This window comes from Notolabrus celidotus, chromosome 3, assembly GCF_009762535.1.
Source record: "Notolabrus celidotus isolate fNotCel1 chromosome 3, fNotCel1.pri, whole genome shotgun sequence".
Taxonomy (NCBI): Eukaryota; Metazoa; Chordata; class Actinopteri; order Labriformes; family Labridae; genus Notolabrus; species Notolabrus celidotus.
The window spans coordinates 17,325,695-17,335,581 of record NC_048274.1 but is presented as its reverse complement, the minus strand read 5'-3'; the positions used below and the strand labels follow the sequence as shown (position 1 = coordinate 17,335,581).

The 9,887-nt window shown below is 38.5% G+C and overlaps 1 protein-coding gene across 1 annotated transcript; it reads left to right on the top strand.

Annotated features, from left to right (window-relative positions):
• The first annotated feature begins 4,191 nt into the window (after window positions 1-4,191).
• Window positions 4,192-9,151, top strand: LOC117810465 (titin homolog). The gene is made up of 9 exons (XM_034680312.1): window positions 4,192-4,251; window positions 4,548-5,904; window positions 6,074-6,112; window positions 6,300-6,431; window positions 6,703-6,823; window positions 7,224-7,402; window positions 8,106-8,187; window positions 8,410-8,534; window positions 8,720-9,151. Coding segments are annotated over exons 1-9 (2,097 nt in total). The 3' UTR covers window positions 8,722-9,151.
• The last annotated feature ends 736 nt before the right edge of the window (window positions 9,152-9,887 follow it).

Here is a 9,887-nt window from a genome sequence, read left to right as displayed (position 1 = left end):
GCATCCTTTAAAACTAAAGCTTGCATGTTGTTGCTTGAAAGTGAAACAGAAATAATAGAAAACAGTCTCCCCATTTTTAACGCAGTGTTCTACAGGGGACATTCAAATTTGATTGTGTTTGTGTGTGTGTGTGTGTGTGTGTGTAGGTGTGTGTGTGTGTGTGTGTGTGTGTGTGTGTGTGTGTGTGTGTGTGTGTGTGTGTGTGTGTATGTAACCTGTGGTGTAGCTTTGAAAATATGAAAGTCAAAGCACCTACATGTCACCTGTTTGTCATACCTGTATGTATTGTGCACACATGAACCACATGCAGTCACACATTCCTGAGCCTCTCACAGAACATTTCGTTTTACTTAAATGTCAAATTAAATTTTAAGTTCAGCTTCATGCCGTCAGCCCTTAAGTGTCAATCTAAAGCTCCAGTAATGACAGTCCTGATGCTGATTGTCTTGTTTCAAACCCATCACAGACCTATAGACTAGAGCAAATCTGACATGTGTGACGAATGTATTTATGTTGTCAATTCAAAGTACAGTGAGTAGGAAAACCTGATTGTCTGCTATAGAGACACATGAATGTAATATTAATGTACCAAGCTTGGAGGAGTTCTCCTTGAGAGCACTTTGTTGATATCTGGAGCTCCATACACACAGCTGCTGGTCAGTTGAAACCTGTTAATTATTTTTCTTCCACTATACTCAGAGGCTAAAATAGCACCATGCACACAGTGAGAAAGAGGCCATGCTGCAGTCTTTGCTTGCAGCAGATTATGATATATATCTATGAGCAGGACTCCTGCAGAGCCGTAGTTAGCCTCTCTTTCATCTTATGGCTATAATTCCCTCCTCTCAGCTTTAATGTATTGTCATTGCTGAAAGGTAAGATACAATCAAACTTCTACTGTTTAGATACTCATCCTTGACAGCCCAAGGACACATGCAATCATAAAGCTGACCACTGAAATGTACAGCAGGTCTACTTGAATCAGGCTGCGTAGCAATCCTGACTAATAGGATGCTGCAAATGTACAAAGATAACGTGATGACAAGGTTGCCCGTAAGTATAGATAAGATGCCAGTGAATACCATGAAAGTTAGTCCAGCAGAGAGTTTGTATAAGACATGAACATAGTATCAGTGACATCACACACTGGTTTCTGAAGAGGTGTTTTGAATCTCTGAGATAGCATATATTTCAAATGCTGACTACAGCTAACTTTGAGCTAAGCTAAAAACCAGAGGCCATGTCCTTGTCGCTGGGTAAACAGCTACAATGCATCTGTCAGTCAAATCAGCTTAGACCCTATGTCTAGTTATATATAACTCTTGGCTGTTATATAATAAAAAGTCATTATTAAAAAAAACTCACCCAACAAACATCATGGCTTTACCGTTTTGAATTTGAAAATGTTTCAGTGTTTACAATTAGACAAATTGCAACAATAGGAAAAAAGTGGCATAAAGTAAAATGGGCATCAGAAATGGAGGACCAGCTTGTTTGTTTGAGGAAACAACATGTGCATTTTGCCTATCAATAGCTTCCTGCCCGTCATCTGCTTCATTTGTTTACTCTCAAGTTGAGTTTGACTGTGAGCGATTTTCTGAGATTTCCACTACAGAGAGTCAGGACTGTGTTTGTTGGTGAAATCTTCATGACAAGCAGTTTCGTTATGGTTGAACTGATCTATAAAGATGACATTTACTACAAGCAACATTCTAGTGACGTGTCATACGAAGACTCAAAAGACATGTGTAAGAAAGTGAAGGTGTAGGGACAGCTTTGTGACATGAGACTGACAGTGACCTTCAGTCTCAAGTTTATTTAGTTTGGTCTAATGAATGTAAAGTCATGTCCAGTTGGTCCAGGGTTTTTATCAATCAGATTATAATAGATTATGAGTTTAAAAAGCTGACTGGAGACAATCACTTCCTCCTTACAGTATTTACATCACACCTGTGAAGAGCACAGGTGTTGTAATCCAGAAAAACAAGTATATTTAATTTAACAAGACACTTAACCTTAACTCTGACATTTTTTTCTAAACATTCCACAGATTCCCAAACACCCTGAGCAGTTTTCAGACTTTTTTATTCACAACTCGTCTTTCTAGCCCTTCAGGTTCTCTTTATCTCCTGTTCTTTGTTTGTATGTCTTGAGCAGTAGAACACATACTCAGGTAAAATACTGACGTAGGTCGTAGATTCACATTGTACGTTGTTTAATACTACTCTGTAGATCTATCCAACAGTACTTCACAAAGAGAAATCAATGGGTTTTTTTTTTATTTTGACGTAATTTATCAGTTATATTTACATCTCACTTTACAACTGGAGCTTATGAAAGATGGTTTTCTCTTGGAGATTAACCCATCACTATCCACAACAACGTTTTATGACTTCATCTTTACACTTTACAGAGCTGTGCTATCATTTTCTTTGATTAGAAAATATTGTTCATTATTTCCTACTTGAGTTGATCCAGTACCTAACGTTCATGAACATGTGCTCATTGAAACCTGTATTTCTACTGAAAAAATGGGTATACACCTGATTCATAACAATTTAAATTTTAACAAAAAGTGCAACTCATCGTTGTGTATATTTACAGTGTCAAATGTATTTTCAGACAGTTTTTTGTAATTTAAAAGACATATTTGCTTTCCAATAAAGGCATGATCGATCTATGAAAACAAAAACTGTCATCTTGTTATGTGTAGCCACATGTTCTCACAGTTTATACCATACATTTTCTGTTTTCATTTTTATCAGAAAAAAAAACCCTGTGGGAATTTTCCATACCATGCTGAATGTGTTAAACAGTCTTTAATCGGTTAAACATTAACATTCCTGTCGTTTCCGGGTCAAATCCGACCGATTTAAAACTTAAAAACTAATAAATATTGTGTTTGATATCTGATTGCCTCAAGGCCTCATGATATCCTTCACACTGTGCATTTGAACATATAAAAGTGATGATCACCACTTTTACTGGATTGAGTGTTTTAATCAACCTTGTTACACCTGTGGTGTTCCCGGGCAAAAGTGACCGCCATTGGAAATGAATGGGTATCCAGATTATATTCACCAATCAGATGAGAAAACATCCCTTTACACACCAGCCCAAAACACACACACACACACACACACACACACCCACACACACACACACACACACACACACACACACACACACACACACACACACACACACACACACACACACGAACCACATATTTTACACTGAAAAATTTCTTTTGTGGGTACACATCTCTTTCCCGCACTTATGTGCTCATCCTCTCACGTGAACCACCTTCCTGATGAAACGTATCATATCTTCACACAGACCAGACAGGTGTCTATTATGTAAACCCATTTCTTTCCCGTGCTTTTGTGCCTACCCCCCCTCACATGAACCACACCTTCTAGACTAATCAGTGTATCATATCTTCACACAGACCCCAATATATAGCTTGATGTTTGCCTCATCAAGGACAGGGGCAGGAAAGGAAGCGTTGTGGGCCTGAGCCCCTAGAGACAATAAAAAAAGCCTGAGATGCTGCAAATGTGATGCCTATGTCTGCAAAGCCCACTCTTACCTGAGTGTCAAATGCCATTCATGTGCATGAATTCAGATGCATGCACATGCAAGTGTGTCAAACAAGAGCAACAACAAGATGAAAGAAGAAGCAAAAATGCATCACAGTTCATGTTGAACACTAACAAACCAAATACTAACACGATAACACCTGAGACAGAACAACATCAGGACTTCTTAGACACAAACTATAATATATCATTTATAGTGTTCTTGTGTGTTTGGGATTTTCTGTTCTTTGTTTTGTGTCCTTGATGTACTTGGATGTCAAAATTCCACCACAACTGCACCACTTCAGTGTGATTCGATTTCTTTATGGGAAAATCACAAGCAGTTCATTTCACCTCTTACAGAGTAAGTACTTTACAGATGACAGAGCTCGACAGGCAGAGGCAAAAGGTCAGACACACCCTGTGATCAACCTATAAAGAGAGAGGAGTTGAGCAGCAGCAACATCCACCCTCAGAGTGCTCTGCAAGAGGTAAATCCACGGATCCTCTTGTTTTAACTTAACCGATCGAGCTAACAAACACCAAAAATAATTAGATCCTGTCTCTGATTTTTTTTCCTTCCAGATTTGAAGTTTAACTGGGGAGGACGATGGACATGGCTCCAGTTTTCCTTTTCCTCCTCTTGCTCTCGTTGAGCAAAGTTTCCCCGGTAAGTCTGACTCCTTTGACAACTGGATTATGATGTTTGCATCCAGGCTAATAAAAAGGCAGATTTCCCTCTAAAATGTAAACATCTCTACAATTAATGTAAAATGTTATGGGGCCTTCTTAAATAGTTTGGTTGTTTAATTATGATTTCATAAGCCTGAAAGATGGTAACTGTTGGATTGAAAAATGAGCAAATAGTTATTCTATGACAGGACAACAAGAGAAAAAAATGTAAAATATGTCATTATATGGTGGGTCACATTTTCAAAATTTTCTGTTCATTTGTTTGTATTACAGGGCGCCGCGTTTCCATTTAAAGATGCACCATATGAGAAAGATAAAGATGAAGCATATGGGTATGGTAAGGGAGCAGCTGGTGAATTAGCCAAAGTTGTACCTTATGAGGAATTTAAAGGGGCACCAGATGAGATGGATAAAGAAGCAGCATATAAGAAAGCCAAAGCTGCGTTTTATGAGAAAGTTAAAGAAGTGCCTGATTGGAAAGATAAAGTTCCACCTAATGAGAAAGGTAAAGAAGTGCCTGATTGGAAAGATAAAGTTCCACCGAATGAGAAAGGTAAAGAAGTGACTGATGAGAAAGATGAAAGTGCACCTCATGAGAAAGGGAAAGGACCCCCTGATGAGAAAGATAAAGTTGCACCTGAGGAGAAAGGTGAAGAAGTAACTGATCAGAAAGAAAAAGTTGTGCCTGAGGAGAAAGATAAGAAAGGAGAAACAGATGAGAAAGATAAAGTTGGACCTCATGAGAAAGATAAAGAAGTAATTGATGAGAAAGACAAAGTTGCACCTCATGAGAAAGGGAAAGGACCCCCTGATGAGAAAGATAAAGTTGCACCTGAGGAGAAAGGTGAAGAAGTAACTGATCAGAAAGAAAAAGTTGTGCCTGAGGACAAAGATAAAGTTGCACCTAAGGAGAAAGGCAAAGAAGTAACTGATCAGAAAGAGAAACTTGTGCCTGAGGAGAAAGATAAGAAAGGAGAAACAGATGAGAAAGATAAAGTTGGACCTCATGAGAAAGATAAAGAAGTAATTGATGAGAAAGACAAAGTTGCACCTCATGAGAAAGGGAAAGGGCCCCCTGATGAGAAAGATAAGACAGGAGCAACAGATGAGAAAGATAAAGTTGTGCCTGAGGAGAAAGATAAAGTTGCAACTCATGAGAAAGGTAAAGAAGTAATTGATGAGAAAGACAAAGTTGCACCTCATGAGAAAGGGAAAGGGCCCCCTGATGAGAAAGACAAAGTTGCACCTAAGGAGAAAGGCAAAGGGCCCCCTGGTGAGAAAGATAAGACAGGATCAGCAGATGAGAAAGATACAGTTGTGCCCGAGGAGAAAGGTAAAGAAGTTACTGATGAGAAAGATAAAGTTGCACCTGAGGCGAAAGGTAAAGGCCCCCCTGATGAGAAAGATAAAGGTGCACCTTCTAAGAAAGGTAAAAAAGTTCCTTATTGGAAAGGTAAAAAAGTTCCTTATTGGAAAACCAAAGTTGCACCTTATTGGAAAACCAAAGTTGCACCTTACTGGAAGCGCAAAGGTGTTCTTTATGACGATGCTAAAGGTGCAACCGATGAGAAAGCACAAGATTCTGCTTATGAGAAAGCACAATATGCAACGGAGAAGAAAGCTAAAACATGTGAGTAGAATACTGTAACATTCCACAAATACTGAAATGGACTCTTATCTGTTTTGTCTCCCTCTATCTCATATGTACATTCAAAATTGGGTAAGTTCTAAGTTAAATTGCTGGTCCTTGTTTCTGATATTCTGTGTTCTTGGTTTCTTTGTTGTCTTTTTATCCCCAGATGTCTCTGAAATCATCGCAAAAGCTAATGATGGCATAAGTAAGTTACAAATTTAGGAAGCTTTAGAAAGTGTTTTCATTATATTACCTTATTCTAAAAACCACAACAATAATTAAATAATCGACAAATATCGAGATAAGTCAATAAATAAAATGTTAGTAACAGCCTAAGCTTAGTGGTACATGTCTATCAAATATGAAAACTCTCTCTGTCTGTTGTTTTGCAGAAACCAGACTGATACACGGAGATATTAAGGCAAATTACCTCAGGAATGCAGACCCCTGCACGGCCACAGGCTGCAAGTGGAAAAAGCGTGGAAAATATGTGATGGTGCCTGTCATTATCTCCTCCAAATACAGTAAGCTGTAGAAACCTTTGACCTCAAGCTACCAATTTTTCTTGGTCTCAGTCTAAAAACTAAAAGGCAAATCATCAAATTATGGGCATGGGCTAACAGTTTACACACCTGCACCACCAGGTAACTTGGTAAATAGTGCAAAATCAAATGGGCTTTCTGATGGCAAAGTAAAGTGTTGAAACATTTCTGAATACAGCGCACACTTAGGCTAAGGGAAGTTTGGTCTGTTTGGGAAGAAGACTCAACTACTTGTTTTTTTATGTCTCTGTAGCTAAAGAAGAGCGCTTCACCATCATCAAAAGCCTGGTGACCTTCCATAAAACAACCTGCATCCGCTTCGTGTGGAGACGCTGGTATCATCGCAATTACCTCTACTTCTTCTCTGGGACTGGGTAGGAACACACACACTTTCCCGTGCTTGGGGGTAAAAATATACTGTAGTAGTCAGTAAATTTAACAATCTGAGAGCTTTGAAGATTCAGTGGAATCAAAAGACGAAAAAGAGTTCTGCTTCACAAATTGTTTTGATATTTTTTGGCTTTTTTTTTAACCCACCTGTCAAACTGTTGGACAGCTTTACCTCTTTTAGCCTTAACATTTGTTATATAAAATTATGTATGGAGTTTTGATCAAAATTGTGTCATCAGGAGAGAGATGAGTTTCTGAAACCTGATCTCCTTGACCTTCACCCTTACCCTTCTTGTGATGTATTGACATGGCATCTTGTTTTGGCTCCATCCTGACAGTTTCTTTGGGGTTTCAGCCTTCACAGTTTGTTTCCCTCTGTCTCAGATGCTGGTCGAGCGTGGGCCGTCAGAGACGAGGACAGGCCATCTCTTTACGTAATACTGTCTGTTTGAACCTGCCCACGGTGCAGCATGAGGTTCTTCATTCTCTGGGCTTCCACCATGAGCAAATTCGCTCTGACAGGGATGACTATGTTTCCATCCTCACTGAGAACATTATACCAGGTAAGCTCTGATGTAAAATCTTTCACAGCTCTGGTTCCATGTGTTATAAACTGATGAGAGCAAAAAAGGGGTGAGTTTAGCATTTTTGATTAGAGAGAAGGCAACAACAGAATAACAAGTGCAGGAATATGCGGGGCTGTCAAACATGGCCCCCCGTTGAAATGAATTCAAACAGTGACAATGCTACAATGGAAATGATGAGTAAGTTCAATGTTTACCATGTTCAGCATCTTAGCTTAGTATATTTAAATTAATGGTTAAAGGAATCGCAAATAGGTATAACATCATCTGCATACAATGAAGTCTGTCCAAATATCTGAGCTCAAACTATCCAGTGTCTTCCTCACCATGCTACCGTTATTTTAACTTTCCATTTTTCATGTATGCCGGAACATGGCTTAGCATCCAACTATAGTACAAATGTACAAAATCAGAGAGCTTACAGTCTAACTCACCTTTGGGCCAATGGAAAGAACCTAGGACGTATGATCTCAAAGTACAGAACCAGGTTCTTCAGGCCATGGTTCATTGAAGTACTGAGGTCTTAAAAGGTTCCTTGGTTAGTGTAAAAGATTCTGCAGGGAAAGACATGAAGTCACCATCCACTTGAGGCTAAACTTCTCTTTGTAGCTTTTGTAAAAGAAACTGGTGAAAATGTTCGAGGGACTGAAAATGTGTCAGCTAAATGTTCTGTTCTCTGCAGGGGTAGAACGAAACTTTCAGAAAGTGCAAACTAACAACTTGGGAACGCCATACGACTACCAATCTGTCATGCATTACAGCAAGTAAGTGTTTTTTTTTTTTTTTTTTTACAATATAGCTTCCAGTTTGAGTCAACTTCAGGTGAAACTACAAGACTTAACTGAGGAAATTATCCACTCTTTGGTTGCACCATTGCTAAATCCAAACTTTATTTAAACGGAAATAGGAATACTTTTGTTATAAATCTGGAGCTGCTGTGTGCTTGAGTTTGTGAGTGTATATAAAGTGTTGTTTGTGTCTTTAAGATACGCCTTCTCCAAAAATGGTCAGTCAACCATAGTGGCTAAGAAGGATCCTAACATCATGTTAGGATGGGCCGAAGAGATGAGCAAATATGACATCGAACGCGTCAACAAACTTTACCAATGCTGTGAGTCAAACATTGATGTTACGTTTGCTTAGAACCCTCTCTGAATCTAATTACAAATATATCTAACCACTGATTGGGTAGGAATTAAACAGTGTTGAAGTTTTATTTGTCAGACATTATCAATTTTCATTCATAATTTCTTCTCTCTCTCTCTCTCTCTCTCTCTCTCTTTTTTTTTTTTACAGAACCAGCAAATCAATGATACTCCAGATCCTTCAACTTTCTAAAAAAACTGATCTGATTTACTGCAAAATGTTTCCTCAGAGCAAAAGAATCCTCCCTTTAATATCATATCAATTTGCCTTGTGCAAATGAATAAATAAATTTCATTGAAAGAATTGAAATTATTGTGCTCATTTATGGCATCTGCGTCTGTCCAGACACTCTCTATGGCTAATATTTTTTGTTGTTAAATCTCTGTATGTTTAAGGATTATTTTCAAAATACAAAGCATGAATAAAAAGTATATCCAATTTGCAAATAATCAAAGGGAAGTGCTAAAACTGAAAGCTGACAATAAAGGAAACATCAAATATGAAACTCGAAGTCCTTTAGGGAGGAACAGCAAGGCAAGTTTATTTCAACATCACGTAATAAGACATTTAAAAGTCATTAAGAGAAGCCATTCAAAATCAAAGCAAAGAGGAAATAAAAACAAAAACAGAATGTTAAGATATAATAACATATGACCAGATAGCTTTTAAAAAACAAGCCAAAGAGTTACAGTGCATTGTTGTATAATTATAAAAGAAAAACTCTTAAGCTTAAAATAAAACAATAAATGTAATTCCTTCATATTTGACCCACTGTCATTAGTTCTTGAACTGTTTTCTTTCCTTTTGTTTTGTTGTCACTGATCTTTACATGGTTGTTCTCACTAACAATGAGGAAGCTCAGATAAAGGACTGGAGGGAAGGTTTGCAGCTGCTGGTGTGTGATGTCATCTTATGGACAGCAGGGGGAGCTAAAGGCTAAAGATAGTACTGCAGTTAGAAAGGAACAAGACTACTCACCCTAACCACAAATGGGAAGAATGTGAAATAAGACCTGTAGTTCTTGGCTTAGAGACAACATCTGAAAGACTGAGGATTCATGATGAGCAGAGGAAAGTCTGATGATGATGATAGAATGTCTGGGGCACCGGTTCGCCTGGTGGTTTAAGTGCACACTCCAAAGACGGAGGTTGTTGTCTTTGTCGCAGAGGTCGCTTGTGTGACTTGTGCCCACGACCCTTTGCTGCATGCCTTCCCCTCTCTCTCCATACCCCTCCATCCCCTCTACATGTCCTGTCTCTTATCACCTATCAATGAAGGCAATAACTGGGAAGGAGACTCGTAATAGAAACATTTTCAT